The sequence below is a fragment of the Betta splendens genome, chromosome 1 (genome assembly GCF_900634795.4).
Source record: "Betta splendens chromosome 1, fBetSpl5.4, whole genome shotgun sequence".
In the NCBI taxonomy this organism is placed as follows: domain Eukaryota; kingdom Metazoa; phylum Chordata; class Actinopteri; order Anabantiformes; family Osphronemidae; genus Betta; species Betta splendens.
This window is the reverse complement of record NC_040881.3, coordinates 18,912,065-18,928,964: the sequence shown is the minus strand read 5'-3', so window position 1 is coordinate 18,928,964 and position 16,900 is coordinate 18,912,065. Positions and strand designations below refer to the sequence as shown.

The following is a 16,900-nucleotide window of genomic DNA, read 5'->3' as shown; positions in this document are numbered from 1 at the left end:
AAAACAATAGTGTTAAATGATTAACGTTAAATGAGACTCCATTACAGTACTTCTTCATTTTAGTCAATAAAAGTAAAGACTGGATTAGCAGATACATTCATTTGCAGTGTACTGCAAAATTCACAAACTTTAATTTAGTCCCCAAAATAGACTTAATGTGTAATAAATATACTAACATTATAATCTACTAAAATTTCTAAACTTTCAGTACAGTATACTCTTTTTGACACAAATCGATGGGCATTAAAGAGGAAAAACCTTTTTGCACCTTTTACTTTAACTAATGCATTGTTTACACTGGGATTAAAACTCCAGCTCTGACGGGCTGTAAACCGCCCCCTACTGGTGAATGATACTCACTGCATCATTAATTGATTAGGATTAAATCATCTCATCAGTGTCCCCAAGTGGGCATCAGGTCTGGGGCTGAGAGAACCAAGATGTTTTGTATGGCCCTGCACTCAGATATGTGCTGTCTGTGCACTGGTGGGCAGTAGCAGATTTCTGCTGTGGCTGAAAATGATGGAAAATAATAGACAATGACATTTAAAATATTATATTTCTATCACTAAAGGAGACACAGCTACTGTAGAAGTTACAACAATTAAGCCTTCGGTCTCACGTCTTATAAAGACAAAAACAAACCACTTGTGTATGTAAACCATTTTATTGCGAGAAGACCGCTGGGAACAAGGGTGACATGTTAGTGTTTCTGCCCGGAGGTCCCCTTCAACAAAACTGATGACTTACAGACATGAGCATGAAACAACATTATTTACCTAGAACTAACTGCTGCGTACATTCTAAATACTGTAAGTATCTCCAACATAATCATCAGACATGTTTGTCTGATATGTACAGCAAAATCCAGACTGTGCTTTTTTTGTACTTACATAAATCTATTGAAATCACCAAAGAGGCATGCAAACCTGACTGTAGTTGTCTCTACTATACGTACCCTACTGTACCTGAACATGTACTCAAACTGCCGTCCTACCCCGCCCTCTAGTGGCCAGAGGAGGACAATCAACACCTGAAGAGGATGCTTTCCAATCATTTAGAAGTGCTAGGTAACAAAATACACATCTTCTACATTTGGTTTGAACACATGCTAAAACACAGACAAATGTGTGTTCTCTATATGTTTGGCTCAAGTACAGGCAGGAGATTGGCTGTAAGCTGCTGTTTAGAAGCCTCAGAGGACGGCACAAGAAAATCTGTATTGTGAAAGTGAAATATAAGAGGTTAAAAGGCAGTTAGTTCTTTAATTAATATTATTATTTTTTACATCTGAATGTGAATCTTGTGAATCCAGACTGTGATTCCAGCCCACCTCAATGAAATACATCTCCATGGCAACCCCAGCTGACTGCATACTGTATGACACTTGTACCAAATACAAATGTAGCAATATATTTTTTTACTATACAAAACTAGGTATAAAGTTCTAAGTTCTTAAATATAAACAACATCAAGTCAGCGTCCATTACTTGGATTATATATTAGGTACAGTACATTGTACAGCTTTCATTCGTTTGAAGACAACGTAGATGAGCCAAAGGCCTGAAACTGGAGGTTAGACATGATCTCTGAATAAATTAATTCATAAATAAATCATGATTATGTCTTCCCGGAAACAGTGGCGTCCTGGTTCCCATCAACATTCTGATTCACTCACTCACGCATGCACGTACACACGCACGCACGCACGCACGTACACACACACACACACACACACACACACACACACACACACACACACACACACACACACACACACACACACACACACACACACACACACACACACATCCAAACCCACAACACTTATTCTTCTATTCTAGAAATACTTTTGGCTTCAAGAAATGTTCTATTTAACTCAAACTAAAAGCTAGAGCTGCAGTCTAGAGGTACCTTCAACCTCAGCCGTTGTGTTTCGAGTACCTGTAGATGCTTCGCAATGCTAATATATATGTGTAATCAGTAAAGTGACAGTGCTGGATGGGGCTCCCTTTCCTACAGGGGCATTATTACAGAAGGTTAAAGCCCATGTTTATTAGGATATGTCTGTAGAAGCCTCTAAGTGTGTTGGTGCAAAGTGGACTTGTGGTTCATACAGCATGCTGGGTTGGCTGGTACTAAGCATGTTGAAAGGTTTGGAACGTGACCAAACAGTCAACTGAAACATACAATGCCACCATTGTCGTTGGCTCGTTCAAATTTGTGAGACTGACCCAGTTGTGCATATAGGAATCCCACATGTTAACTAACATTAATATTTATATAGACTTTAAATATGTACAGAGAAATATAGTTTGTACTTAAAAATACCTTATCATGTGCTCATATTTAACTTGTACAAAGAGTAACAAACAATCCAGCTAAAAGTTGCTGTTAGAGCAGGTTCCCTGTCTCCATCAGTCTGTTACTATAGCAGCGTCTTTCACCAACAGCTTAACTTTCAATACAGATATGTTCACTTCAATCAACCTTTTGGTTCATTAGATGATTGGCAGCAAACTCTGCTGAGACTTTCTTTTTGCCTCCTATCTGCTCCTCAAACCCCCACACCCTCCAGTGTCCACTCTGTATATTGCACCATAGATAAATCTTACACAAATCATTGAATTGAAATAAAAGGTCAGCCCAGTGAGTTTCCTTCCATCAGAGGAAGAAGCAGAAGAGGAAGTAGATCAGTGGATGTCTCGACACATGGGGAAATTGACAAAGATAAAAACGTTGAACTCGATGAGGATGGAGAAACATAGAAAGACGGCGTACATGACGAGGCAGACCAGGCCCAGTCGCCAGTCCAGGGTCCATTTGTTTAAATGGACACCGAGGACCTGGAGGCGAGAAGACTAGTTAGAGACAACCATGGAGGAGGTTCAGCGTGGTCCTGAAGAAGCTGATTCCTTACTTTAGGCTATGGTCTGTGATTAAAACAAGGATATAGAACAACCGTATAATGTGCAGAAGTTACAGGAATATTTGGTACTTACTGTGAAGAAGACTGAGGCTAATAGGAGACCTACAGAGAATATGAGCCCTCTGCTGTTGAGGTGGATCTGAGGAAACAGACACAGATTGTGAGATTTTATATTAAAAATTGTCTTTGCCAAATTAATTCTTTGAAGGTCCTACAATACTATTACTGTACTATATTATTAGTGAAATATAAGTGAAATATAAGGTCCAGCTAAAAGGACTGTGGAACAATGGACTGCCTCCCCCTTGCTCTTTTTCTCTCTCTCTCATTTGTTTTTTACTTTCTGAGAGCGAGATCACTCTAAACTTTGCCTGTTTGCCCTTTAAGCATTTAATATAACGCCTAGGCAATGCACAAAATGCGATTTATTTCATCCTTTGCTGCCTGTTTTCAGGCTGCTTTTTTAAAATTCCATTTTCCTTCATTCATTTTGTTCATTTAGCCTTTGTCACTCCTTACCTGATTCATCACCTAACCACACTTACAGTCTCAGTATAGATTGATAAATTTCTCAAACTGCCAGATTGACAGACATCTAAAGACTACAGTACCACCCAATCATAATCAGGATTGCCACTGTACAGGTTTCTATTAATAGACTTTGTGAAGGTAAAGGTGATTATAAGGCCATGTTTTGCCTGGGACTACATGTTGAAAATGTTTGTGCCAAAAATGCACTGTACATAGCTGGAGGCCATTTTGAATTACTGAGTTCCTCTTACTCTTGTCCCTTGCCCTCAGATTTAGTTCTAACCGTCTCAGTATGTTTGTTAATATACGAGCTTTGTTTGAATTCGCCCACTCTCTGTTTTTTCGGTCCAGCCCCTGTTCAAGCTTAACTCGATCCATCATCTTGGTGAACGTGAGAAAGACAGGAGAGGCTATAGTTGAACTTCAGACTTGTCTAGAGTAAAACACTAACGACTATGACACACACACACACACACACACACACACACACACACACACACACACACACACACACACACACACACACACACACACACACACACACACAAATACCGTTACAGACAAATTAATCTGCCCTTCATAATTATATTTTTGTCTTATTCTAGTTGCATCTCAGATAAATCTCTTTCGAGTAAGAGACGGACTCACGATTGAGCCGTAGTCGATGCAGAGTGTTTGCAGTGCCCACGGCAGGCCCAGACCCACCAAGATGTCAAACACATTACTGCCTATGGAGTTGGAGATTGCCATGTCTCCCAGACCTGAGGTAAGAAAACAACACCTGTGTACTGAGTTGAGTTAGTCATGACGAGCAATAGTCTGCTGTAAACTCCTCTTAACGCAATATTACTTGAACACACACGTGTACCTTGCCGTGCCACTATAACACTAGCCATGCAGTCTGGCACACTGGTGCCTGCTGCTAGGAATGTGATGCCCATGATGACATCTGGGATACCAAGGGTGAAGCCAATAACAGTTACCTGGAAACAAACAGATTTATATTCACTTCTACAACACAGGAGGTTAGTAGAAGATGCGTTTCCTGCATGTGACTAACTGAACTAACCATCCAGACCATGATGTATGACAGGCCAGCAATCCAGAGAGTGGCTGTAAAGAAGGAGACCATGAACCATTTCTCCCAGCGCCGCGTGGAACAGTTGGGTACCGTAAAGAAGAGAAGCAATGACAGGGGCCACATAGTCAGCCACTTCAGCTTGTTACACACCCCAGCTGCAGGACAACAGACACGATTGTGGCTTCAGGGATAACACTACAAGAAAAACCTTATAATCAGTGGTCATTTAATTTTAATAGTACCTGGAACTTTAAACGGCACCAAGGGACCCTTGTTGTCATCCTCTCCCTCTCTGTCCTCATTGTTCTCATTGTTGTCATTGTATTCATTTTCATTCTCTGTCTTGTTTCCAGACGGAAGTCGGCATCTCCCGTTCAGACCGTGCTCTGCTCCTCCCGAGCCATTCTCCAGGCCCCGCCTCACCTGAACTCTAACTACTGAGTCAGAGTCACCATTGGTGATCCGATTGACTCGAGTCTCTGTGGTGTTGATCAGTCTTTGTCTCTGCAGGTGAGTGTACATTATTATCACACATGTACCATATGTTTGGACGTTGTGTTTAGTGAATGTGTTGATGGTTGTGCTTTCTGAAACCCACCAAAATATGTGTGTAACACATATGCTCAGTGTATATTTACCTCATTGATAAGCATACGAGAGGCCATGGTGAGCCGGGTCCTGGGGGAGAAATGACTGGTGATCATGATCCTCATTCCAGCCTCGGAGAAGGTCAGCTGGTGGGGGTATGTGGAGAGCAGCTCATCTACCATCAGCACAGATGGAGTGCAGTGGAAGTTAGCTAGAAAGAAGTGACAGACACAGATGAAATGTGCACAGTCCACACAAAGAGACCACATGTAGAAGCCAGGATGTTCTGACTGTGGAGGACAACATTGGCTGCAGATTTAGAAGTTGTGGAAAGGTAGAAATTCTGTTGAACTATAATGTAACGTAAAAAATTCTTGTTCTAGGAGATGTTATCTCCAAAGCATTTTATTTTCTAGAGTGAACCATTGTTAGTCCAGATCCAATCCACAGCTGGCATCAGGGACTGGACTAGAAGGTATTGGCCTGCAACTATGTGGTTGAATGTGCTAACCTGGATCCTGCATTCAGGGGAGTAGGGTGATTGGTTCTTTCTACAGTGACAGCTCTTTTACTTCAGATGCTTTGTGCCTCATACCGTACCTCAAATCTTGAAAGAAAGAACACAACCTGCAGCTATACTGAGACCACCTGTGAAAGATCTGGAAAGTGAGAGAGTTGAGAACCTAGTATTTTTCAGCCTCTTATCTGTCTGGGATGTGAGAGACACTGCTGCCATCATCAACCTGGTTTAAATCAACCGCTGTAGCTTAAATCCTACTGTGCATAATTACTTCATGACAGGGGTCTGCAACCCTGGTCCTCGAGAGCCACTGGTTTTCCAACACTCCCTGCCCCAGCTAATACTGATCATCTTGACCACTGTTTCATAACATAGGGTAAATTAATGGTCCCTGGCCTGGCCTTGTTCTACTACACTGACTCTCTCCATAACTATGGTCCCTTGCCATCAGCCACACCCACCATAATTATATTAGTTGTCCACTTTGCCATGTGTTCTATAAGCGACCCATACCATGTTTTCTTGTTTCTTTTACAAAGGCCATTTGGCCGTGTTTGTAACCTTGTTCTTGTGAAGCCTTGTGGGCACACTTTGTTCTCATCCCTTTTTTTGTAGGAGTCTTCAGATTATCTAGCATTTGTGTGTAATTTACTATATAGTTTAATAAAGTGTGAACTATTTTGCTCTCCACTCTGATGCACTTCTTAGGTCCTCATCACAAACCACAAACTCGTTTTGCCATTCTGTGCGAGCATGACAGAAGGAGAAGAATTAGATCAAGAGAGTGCTTTTATGCAGATTTCAATGAGCAGTGGAATTCTGCAGAGCCCTGTTAAAGGACAAAGCAGAAGCAGAAGTAGAGCACTATACCTTTCTTTAGCAAGACTGCAGTGGCGTCACATGTGACATTATCCTCCAGATCCGTGCTTCCTGTCAGCCCATTGGTCAGATTGATGGAGCTTTTCTTTCTCCGGCTGAAGTAGCGCTGTGCCCTACCGTTGAACCTGGCAAGGAAGAAAGAGTGATTATGTGGTAAAAACTGCTTTAAAAAGTTTCAGGAAATAATACTCACTTCATGATGAGGATATAGACTGCATACATAAGAATCAGGACAAGAGACTCCCACCTGTACACAAACACAAAGTCAATGAAATCCGTGAAAGCTTTTAGGATAAAAAGGTATTGTAATTATCTCGAGGGAAAACATTACGCACCAGCACACCTTCTCATCATAGATGAACTAGAAAGGCAACACAAAAAGGACATAAAGAGAAATAAGGCTATATTCATTCTGCATTTTTGCACAAACCACACTAGAGGGCATAACCAATCCAGAGCTCATACCTGGGAAAAGGTCAACACATGACCTTTTAGTTAATTCTATCTAATTTAAAGTCAGAAAAGCTCTCTTACAAGCTGTAAAACACCGTGGTGCAATAGTGGTACATATGTTTCTGAGGGATCAGGAAAGAGTCTGTGTTATATGGATTGTATTATATATTAAATTATCATTATCATAGACACATCTAACCAACAACAGGTCATACTCCCAATGAGATGACAGACAGTGAATAACTACCTTCCGCCTGGAATCTCCTCCATGCCCTTAAAACAGTGCTGGCAGGCAAAGAAAACCTGGAAATGGGATGTAATGTGTTTTCCATATTTCCTTAGCACTACTTTTACTTTTTACTAAAGAAAATTGCTGTGACCATGTGAAAATCTGCGAACACCCACACAACCTGTGTTGGTTTATTGATTGGACAAACTGCTGAGGCAGAAAGTGCAAATAGGATTTTGATAATAAAGCACAAATTCATAAACTATACTTTCAATATGACCTTATTTACTATATATTATTGTCAGAGTGAGTATTTCGTAATTGTTCTCAACAAGCACTCAAGCCTGTGTATTGGTCCTTAGTCATATGTAAGCTTGTGCATTAGTATGAGTTCTTACTGCAATGAGGGCTGTGATAGAGAAGGTGTAGTAGATGGAGTCTCTCAGTAGAGCCCAATGGGAGAGCTTCACTGCCTGCAAGAACAAAATACAAAAAGAAAGATAAGGACACTTATAAAGGTTGGCTTCAATTCACACAACACTTGGCCTTATAAACAGAGGAGCTAATCAGTGATCAGTTAATTCCAAGGTATCTTCCTACATAGAAATGGTGCTGTGTTCATCCAATTTATGTAATCAGACAGATGCCTTTCAGGCTCCCACAGAACAGGGACTGATGCTCTGCTATTCCACTCTGCTTACAGACGTAGACGGTCAGGAGTTGCCGTGCCACTCCCGGTAGTGGAATTCTTTGCTGATGATGAGTGAGGCATAACAGGGCATAACAGGTTTGTTTGTAGTTAGCCACGCTGACAATGGTGCTGACAATGATGCCAGCCAAAGCTAATAAACAGTAGTGATGTGCGCTGCACGGTTTAAAGATGATATTACTGCACGCCCATCCCTCAAAGCCCTTTTACACTTACATTATCTCACCAGGATTACATAATGCACAATCTAGGATTGCATCACTGTTTGGAGCCCAGTGCATATATGTTTTAGAGCAGAGAGCTTATCCTTGTACTCCACTCATTCCCATGTCCCAGGCATGTCACATACTCTAGCATCAGAGAGAGATGGCACTATATTACGTTATCACACGTTGCGGGTTAAGTCACGTACAAAGGAAAATATAATGTCTAAATGCTTTTTTAAATCAAACATAATGAGTGTATACCTTTAGGGAGAATGTGTACCCTGGAATCACAGGAGATTAAGTGCAGCTGTATGTAACAGAAGAAGTTCCCAAAGTCCTGCAGTGATGTACAGACTGACTCCACTTTTAATCGGGGAGATGGCCCATAACATTTAAGCTGCTTATATTATATCGTATACAGTATGTGGTTATGGGCGACTTTTACATGGATCACATTACCTCTGAAGCTGTCAAATACATGGAGCCATGCATTCATCACCAGTGCGATCTTCATTCTATGCATGTATGCATTGAGTTTATGTACATGAATATTTAAAGGTGGCATTAGGATGTAGCAAAGCCATATTGTTATGACATCATACCTGGCCGGCAAAAAAGCCACACACTCCAATTATGCAGAGGATGTTAAAAACGGCCGAGCCCACAATTGTCCCTACGCCCACGTCACCTTTGGTGATGAACACCCCTGCAGCGAGACATTACTTGTTAGATGACGAGATGCAAGAACATGTTCTGCAGTGCTGAATACAGCAAAGAGATGGAGACTTTGCTGTACATGATACTGTACCTATAACTGAGGTAAAGAGCTCAGGAGCGGAGCTGCCAGCGGCCATGAAGGTTGCACCTGCCACATCTTCACTGAGATGGAGATGCTTAAAAATAGAAGGAGAATAATGAATCCAAACAGTTGGTTATCAACTACTGTCTATTCTTAAGAATGCAACAAAATAGAGCATACTTTGATTGACTGTGTAGACACACTATGTGGCATATTAACATGTTTTTAGCGAGTCTTAGATCCAGGTTAATCTTTTGCAAATTACACTGTATAAATCTGACATTATCTACATTCACTCTCTCATCTTCGGAATTGTTTTATGTTCGAGGATAAGAGGTGAGTGCACCGTGGACAGGTCACCAATTTTTTACAGGGCCATATGTCGTATACAGACAAACAACCACACACCTATGATCAATTTAGATTGTAACTGTACTTGTACTTGTAAATTTCAAGTACTGTAGGGAGAACATGCAACCTCCACACAGAAAGGTACTTGGGCCACCCTGGGAATATAAACCAGCTCCTTATTGCTAGAGGCTCATTTGTGACATATTTCAGCAATAACAGCATCTTCATCAGCTGTGCCTTGCAAGAGTATTTATACCCCTCAACAAACATTAAACACAGTATTAATATATTATATTGGTGTGGTCAAAGTCATTGGTTCATTCAGCCATTCTGAGTCAGTATTTTGTGAAACTATGTCTTTCTACAGCTACGTCCTTTGAGGTACAGTATGTCTCAGCTACAGTATAAACATCTAGAGCAGGGGTGCCCAATCCTGGTCCTCGAGAACCACTGTCCTGCTGGTTTTCCAACTCTCCCATCTGATTACCTTGGTCAGGTGTGTCAGTTGGCTGCTAATTGACTGAATACACCTGATCTAGGTAATCAGTATTAGCTGGGGCAGGGAGAGTTGGAAAATCAGCAGTAGCTCTTGAGGACCAGGAATAGGCACTCCTAAATGCCGGTTTTATTTGAAAAATGTCCTGTAATGTGGCTCCAAAGTGGCAGGTAGTGTTAATTTTCCACCACACATAGCATATGAGGTTGAGGTTGAGGTTTAGGTTGTAACATGACAAAATGTGGAAGCTTTTAGAGGTAGAAATACATTTGCAAGCCAGTGATGATGACAAGCAATGATGGTATTTTTGACCAAATACTCCACCTGAGTGTTAATTTGATAAATACTGCATACTGTTTAATAACATTCCTACCTCACATATTTTCTCCAGGGAAGGGACAAAGTAGTCGTCACAGACCAGCGCCAGGGCACAGAACATGTAAATGGTCTGTGGAAAGAGGGATAATGATAAAAATGACAGGGATCAGAGACGCATACGTGTTACTCATTCACACCGTACTATGCTAATGACCACTTTAAAAATATTTTTTGAAATTTATATTGATATATTGATAAATATGGCATTTATATTGAAAACTGTTTGCAGTCATTGATGCACGTTCCACACAGTAGCGGAAATAAAGAAACAAGGTGGTCTGACATAAAGGTGGACATGAAGCAAAGAAGGATGAGAAGGAGAAGACAAACTGACACCCTGACACTGTGTTCATCATGAAAAGAAAACTTCACAGATATTCTATAGTTGACCAAAATGATGGGGAGTAGTGTTTAAGAATAAAGGGACACTCCAATTTCTCTATATTTTCTATGCAGAGAAATGATCATTTATTCTTGATTATTCTCATTCGGCTGCTTTTTCTGGTTTGTCCTTGGCATACTGAAGCTAGTTTCGACTGCTGCTTTATTTATAAAGCTGTTACTAATGCTGTTAATGCTGTTAGATAAAAATAATTGATCATCATTAAACCAGGCACTTTGCCACAATGTTGCTGACTGTAGCTGCATTTGTGTGTCACAGATTATTTGTACTTTGATTAAATAAAAATGTTTTCTGTGGACATCGTTTGTAAGTAATTTAGCAGCCTTTTATTTTGAATCAAAACGGGCAGTTGTTAGAAAGTCACAGATTCCTCATTTAGCCAAAACCTTCTTCTTTTCTTCATCTGCTGTTAGTGGCTGGCAAAACAAGATGGTTATCCTTCCCAAGAGTATCTGTGGTCTTATTTTGAAAGCATATGGATGAAAAGTGCAGGTAATATTAGTAAGCTAAAAAGTAGTATTAATAAGTAGTCATATTTAACCAGTCAAAACCAAAATTTTGAACTTTTGTTTTGAAAGTATTTGGAAAAGGTGTGTGGACAATTGCTAAACTGTAAAACAGTCTCATTAATTAGCAGTCATTACCTATTCAGAGGCATAAAAATGATTAAAAAAGCTGATTAAATAATTGGTGTTTTTACTTTGGAAGGATATGGAAAAAGCATGTGTAGGTAATTGTTAAATTATAGACAGAAGTTCTGGTTTTAAAAATGTGTCCCCCTAGGTGTGACATCACGCACTCTAGCTCACGCAATACACACTAATGGAAAATCTCAAAATGCCTCAAAAGCCACTCCATATTTAACATCCTATAAATCAGAAACTATACCATAAAAGTTATTCAAAAGATTTCTGGATGAGTAACAGTTTGAAGAATAGTTTCAAGTTCGAACAGTGTCTGTAGCATAAAGTGTGTTGAAGTAGTTAAAGCTGAAAGAAGACAAAGCTGAAGAATATTTGAAAATGGATTTCCATTCATTCCAATGGGGAGAAAATAAAAAAAAGCTTAATAACTTGAAAACTATTCAACTCTGGACTATTTAACTCACAAAAAATGTACGGAAAAGAAACAGAACAACAACAACAATAATAATAATAATGACTAGATAAACCATCTCCATTGCAAAATGCACAATGAATGTTGCCTTGCTGAATGTAATCCTGGAGAATTGCTGAAATTAGCTGAAACACTTAAGACAGCTGAAAATAGCTGAGGCATGTAAAGCACTGATGAATGTATTTGAAAAGAATTGGTTGTGTAAACAGAGATGTTGCAGAAGAGGATGAAGCAGTTGAATTTAAAATTGAAGAAAACTGAGACAGCGGGCGAGTAATAAAGTCACCGTCATCTCCCATTTCCACCTGAGATCCGATCAGACAGTGCTGAGCTCGTGATCAACAAAGGTCAAGAAGAGGCCTCTGAACCAGCTCTTGGGCCTGCTGGCATTGTTCCTCAGATATTCTCACCTACAGTATAACCACCACTCACCAGCACCCTCTGGCACCACCCTGTCCTTGTCCTATTAGATCTTAGTGCTGCATTGATCATAACATTCTATTACAGAGACTAGAACATTAAATCGGAAGTAAAGGAACAGCATTGGGATGGTTTAAATCCTATTTTTTGAAGAGATTCCAGCTTGTTCGTGTTAATGAGAAATTCTCCACATGCACAAGGATTAGCTATGGAGTACCAAAGGGTTCTGTGCTTGGTCCAATTCTGTTTAGCCTATACATGTCTCCTCTAGGTGAGATTATTAGGTAGAGATGATACTCTGCTATTTATGTCTTTGGAACCAAATGAAACAGATCAATTAGTCAAAATTCAGAGTTGTTTAAAAGACATCAAATCCTGGAGGTCCCAAAACTTCAACTAAATTCAGATAAAACTGAAATTCTCATTGTTGGGCCTAAAAATCTGAGAGAGACACTATTGAGTCACCCTGGATGGCATAACATTAGCTTCAGATTCTACTGTGAGGAACCTCGGTGTCATTTTTGACCAGGATCTCTCTTACATCTTACAATAAACAAATCTCTAGAACCACCTACTTGACCTGCCCTCCAAGTACTGAGAGCAGGCTCTTTGTACACATGGATGCAGCCAAGTGCAGTAAACTTACGCAAAGGACATGCAGGGCCACAGCTCCTTCTGTTCTTTCTTTGTTTGTGAACAGGTCTGTAGGGAACTCATGCAGAGCTGGAAAAGACAAAAAAATTAAGTTAGAAAACTTTAGGACAGTTACGCACTATGGCAGTGTGTGTCTATTGTTGTCGGTCTTGTAAACCAAAGATCATGGGATCAACCCCCATCCATGCCTGCAAGGCAGGTTCTGAAGCTTTAGGGAACATGCATTTTTGTCATTCTCTACAGTTCTCAGACTTAATACACAGGTCCTATCTTAGAAAAGTGTTAATGACGTTAAGTCTAGAAGAAACCTTTGGTTCAGTAAAGTCCAGTCTTAACAGGGAAATGTTTACTGAGTCATTCCGTCTACAACAGGGCTTAGTAGTATTCCATTACATAACACATTCATTGTTTTTGACCTATGTCTGAATCTATCCCATTGGCACGTGGGGGTTATAGCTGAGTGGTACATGTAGAGCATTTAACTGCGGGTCAAGAGGTGACCCAGTTGAACTCTGCAAACACTCACGCTTTCTAGTGAAAGGGACATGCAATTTTATGATTTTCTACAGATCTCAGAGATAATACACAGGTCCCATCTGTCAGTGATGTTAAATCTAAGAGAAACCTTCAGTTCAGTAAAGTCCCCAGTTCAACTCTGGGTGCTCCCTTTTATAAAATTACTTTATCAAGTGTCATAATAATGACATCCCTCTAGAACTCGGAAAAACCTTCTGCCTCCTATGTTTTGCATCATTCATTTTGTAACTATATCACTTATTGTGTCTTCCAAGAAAGGTTTTACATCACTTAATATGGCGTGGTGGCCAAGTGGGAAGGTATTGGTCTATTAAACCAAAGATCATGGGATTGGAACCCATCCATTCCTATCAGGAAAGCACTCAAGCTCTCAGGAAAGCCAGACATGGATTTTTGTCATTTTCTACAGTTCTCAGAGACAGTGCACAGGTCCAATCTTATATAAGCATCAGGGATGTTAAATCTAAGAGAAACATTTAGTTCAGTAAAGTCCAGGCTTAACAGGGAATTGTTTACTGATTCATTCTCTCTACAGTAGAGGTGCGTAGTATTCCCTTATGCCACACATTAATCGTTTACGACCTATGTCTGAAACTATCTGAATCTATACTATCAATAGTGGGGGGTATAGCTCAGTGGTAGAGCATTTGACTGCAGATCAAGAGGTCTCAGTTCAACTCTGGGTGCTCCCTTTTGTAAAATTTTTCATCAAGTTCATCATAATGACGTCCCTCTACAACTTGAAATCATTCTGCCTACTCTGTTCTGCATCATTCGTCTTGTAACTATATCACTTACCATTGTGTCTTCCAAGAAAGGTTTTACTTCACTTAATGTTGTGTGGTGGTCAAGTGGGAAGGCATTTGTCTTATAAACCAAACATCATGGGATCAACCTCCATCCATGCATTTTAGGAATGTAGTCAAGCTTTCTAGAAAGCCACACATGGATTTTTGTCATTTTCTACAGTTCTCAGAGACAGTACACAGGTCCCATCTCATAGAAGCATCAGGGATGTTAAATCTAAGAGAAACATTTAGTTCATTAAAGTCCAGGCTTAACAGGAAATTGTTTACTGATTCATTCTCTCTACAGTAGAGGTTAGTAGTATTCCCTTACGCCACACATTAATCGTTTACGACCTATGTCTGAAACTATCTGAATTTATCCTATCAATAGTGGGTGTATAGCTCGGTGGTAGAGCATTTGACTGCAGATCAAGAGGTCCCCAGTTCAACTCTAGGTGCTCCCTTTTGTAAAATTACTTTATTAAGTGTCATAATAATGACGTCCCTCTACAACTTGGAAATCATTCTACCTCCTCTGTTCTGCATTATTCATCTTGTAACTAAATCACCTATTATTGTGTCTTCTAAAAATAGTTTTTAAATCACTTATTGAGGCGTGGTGGCCAAGTGGTAAGACGTTGGTCTTGTAAACCAAAGATCATGGGATCGACCCCCATCCATGCCTATCAGGAATGTACCCAAGCTTTCTAGTGAACAGATATGTCATTTTGACAGTTTCTACAGTTCTCAGAGATAGTACACTGGTCCCATCTTATATAAGCATCAGGGATGTTAAATCTAAGAGAAACATTTAGTTCATTAAAGTCCAGGCTTAACAGGGAATTGTTTACTGATTCATTCTCTCTACAGTAGAGGTTAGTAGTATTCCCTTACGCCACACATTAATCGTTTACGACCTATGTCTGAAACTTTTTGAATCTATCCTATCAATAGTGGGGGGTATAGCTCGGTGGTAGAGCATTTGACTGCAGATCAAGAGGTCCCCAGTTAGACTCTGGATGCTCCCTTTTGTAAAATTTTTCATCAAGTGTCATAATAATGACGTCCCTCTACAACTTGGAAATCATTCTACCTCCTCTGTTCTGCATTATTCATCTTGTAACAAAATCACCTATTATTGTGTCTTCTAAAAATAGTTTTAAATCACTTATTGTGGCGTGGTGCCCAAGTGGTAAGGCATTGGTCTTGTAACCCAAAGATCATGGGATTGACCCCCATCCATGCCTATCAGGAATGTACCCAAGCTTTCTAGTGAACAGGATATGACAGTTTCTACAGTTCTCAGAGATAGTACACTGGTTCCATCTTATATAAGCATCAGGGATGTTAAATCTAAGAGAAACATTAAGTTCATTAAAGTGCAGGCCTAACAGGCAATTGTTTACTGATTCATTTTCTCTACAGTAGAGGTTAGTAGTATTCCCTTACGCCACACATTAATCGTTTACGACCTATGTCTGAAACTATCTGAATCTATCCTATCAATAGTGGGGGGTATAGCTCGGTGGTAGAGCATTTGACTGCAGATCAAGAGGTCCCCAGTTAGACTCTGGATGCTCCCTTTTGTAAAATTTTTCATCAAGTGTCATCATAATGACGTCCCTCTACAACTTGGAAATCATTCTGCGTCCTCCGTTCTGCATCATTCGTCTTGTAACTAAATCACTTCACATTGTACCTTCCAAGAAAGTTTTAACTTTAGTCAATATGGTGTCGTGGCCAAGTGGGAAGGTGTTGGTCTTGTAAACCAAACATCATGGGATCAACCCCATCCATGCATGTCAAGAATGCAGTCAAGCTTTCTAAAAAGACAGACATTGATTTTTGTCATTTTCTACAGTTCTCAGAGACAGTACACAGGTCCCATCTTTTATAAGCAACAGGGATGTTAAATCTAAGAGAAACATTTAGTTCATTAAAGTCCAGGCTTAACAGGAAATTGTTTACTGATTCATTCTCTCTACAGTAGAGGTTAGTAGTATTCCTTTACGCCACACATTAATCGTTTACGACCTATGTCTGAAACTATCTGAATTTATCCTATCAATAGTGGGTGTATAGCTCGGTGGTAGAGCATTTGACTGCAGATCAAGAGGTCCCCAGTTCAACTCTGGGTGCTCCCTTTTGTAAAATTACTTTATTAAGTGTCATAATAATGACGTCCCTCTACAACTTGGAAATCATTCTACCTCCTCTGTTCTGCATTATTCTTCTTGTAACTAAATCACCTATTATTGTGTCTTCTAAAAATAGTTTTAAATCACTTATTGAGGCGTGGTGGCCAAGTGGTTAGGCGTTGGTCTTTTAAACCAAAGATCATGGGATCGACCCCCATCCATACCTATCAGTAATGTACCCAAGCTTTCTAGTGAACAGATATGTCATTTTGACAGTTTCTACAGTTCTCAGAGATAGTACACTGGTCCCATCTTATATAAGCATCAGGGATGTTAAATCTAAGAGAAACATTTAGTTCATTAAAGTCCAGGGCTTAACAGGGAATTGTTTTACTGATTCATTCTCTCTACAGTAGAGGTGCGTAGTATTCCCTTATGCCACACATTAATCGTTTATGACCTATGTCTGAAACTATCTGAATCTATACTATCAATAGTGTGGGGTATAGCTCAGTGGTAGGGCATTTGACTGCAGATCAAGAGGTCCCCAGTTCAACTCTGGGTGCTCCCTTTTGTAAAATTTTTCATCAAGTGTCATCATAATGGACGTCCCTCTACAACTTGGAAATCATTCTGCCTACTCTGTTCTGCATCAATCGTCTTGTAACTATATCACTTACCATGTGGTCTTCCAA

General features: G+C 40.0%; 1 protein-coding gene and 4 non-coding genes across 6 annotated transcripts in view; 4 read left to right on the top strand and 1 right to left on the bottom strand.

Moving 5' to 3' along the window:
- Window positions 1–648: 648 nt before the first annotated feature.
- The window catches only part of LOC114854404 (sodium/potassium/calcium exchanger 3), an 80,478-nt gene continuing 64,226 nt past the window's right edge, over window positions 649–16,900 (bottom strand). The window contains exons 3-17 of one of the 2 annotated variants that reach the window (XM_029148741.3): window positions 12,735–12,811; window positions 10,145–10,219; window positions 8,934–9,018; window positions 8,728–8,831; window positions 7,609–7,683; window positions 6,864–6,889; window positions 6,722–6,775; window positions 6,520–6,653; window positions 5,180–5,340; window positions 4,784–5,045; window positions 4,530–4,696; window positions 4,329–4,443; window positions 4,109–4,221; window positions 3,003–3,068; window positions 649–2,846 (exon numbers count right to left, since the gene is read on the bottom strand). In XM_029148741.3, coding sequence (XP_029004574.1) covers window positions 2,694–2,846; window positions 3,003–3,068; window positions 4,109–4,221; window positions 4,329–4,443; window positions 4,530–4,696; window positions 4,784–5,045; window positions 5,180–5,340; window positions 6,520–6,653; window positions 6,722–6,775; window positions 6,864–6,889; window positions 7,609–7,683; window positions 8,728–8,831; window positions 8,934–9,018; window positions 10,145–10,219; window positions 12,735–12,811 — 1,667 coding nt within the window. In that variant the 3' untranslated portion in view covers window positions 649–2,693. The remainder of the gene's footprint in view (window positions 2,847–3,002; window positions 3,069–4,108; window positions 4,222–4,328; window positions 4,444–4,529; window positions 4,697–4,783; window positions 5,046–5,179; window positions 5,341–6,519; window positions 6,654–6,721; window positions 6,776–6,863; window positions 6,890–7,608; window positions 7,684–8,727; window positions 8,832–8,933; window positions 9,019–10,144; window positions 10,220–12,734; window positions 12,812–16,900) is intronic. The other variant, XM_029148751.3, reaches the window with a different exon arrangement.
- On the top strand, window positions 13,901–13,971 carry trnac-gca (transfer RNA cysteine (anticodon GCA)). The gene has a single exon. It is a non-coding gene; the product is annotated as a tRNA-Cys (tRNA).
- Window positions 16,140–16,211, top strand: trnac-gca (transfer RNA cysteine (anticodon GCA)). The gene has a single exon. It is a non-coding gene; the product is annotated as a tRNA-Cys (tRNA).
- Window positions 16,360–16,431, top strand: trnak-uuu (transfer RNA lysine (anticodon UUU)). The gene has a single exon. It is a non-coding gene; the product is annotated as a tRNA-Lys (tRNA).
- On the top strand, window positions 16,705–16,776 carry trnac-gca (transfer RNA cysteine (anticodon GCA)). Its single transcript has one exon. It is a non-coding gene; the product is annotated as a tRNA-Cys (tRNA).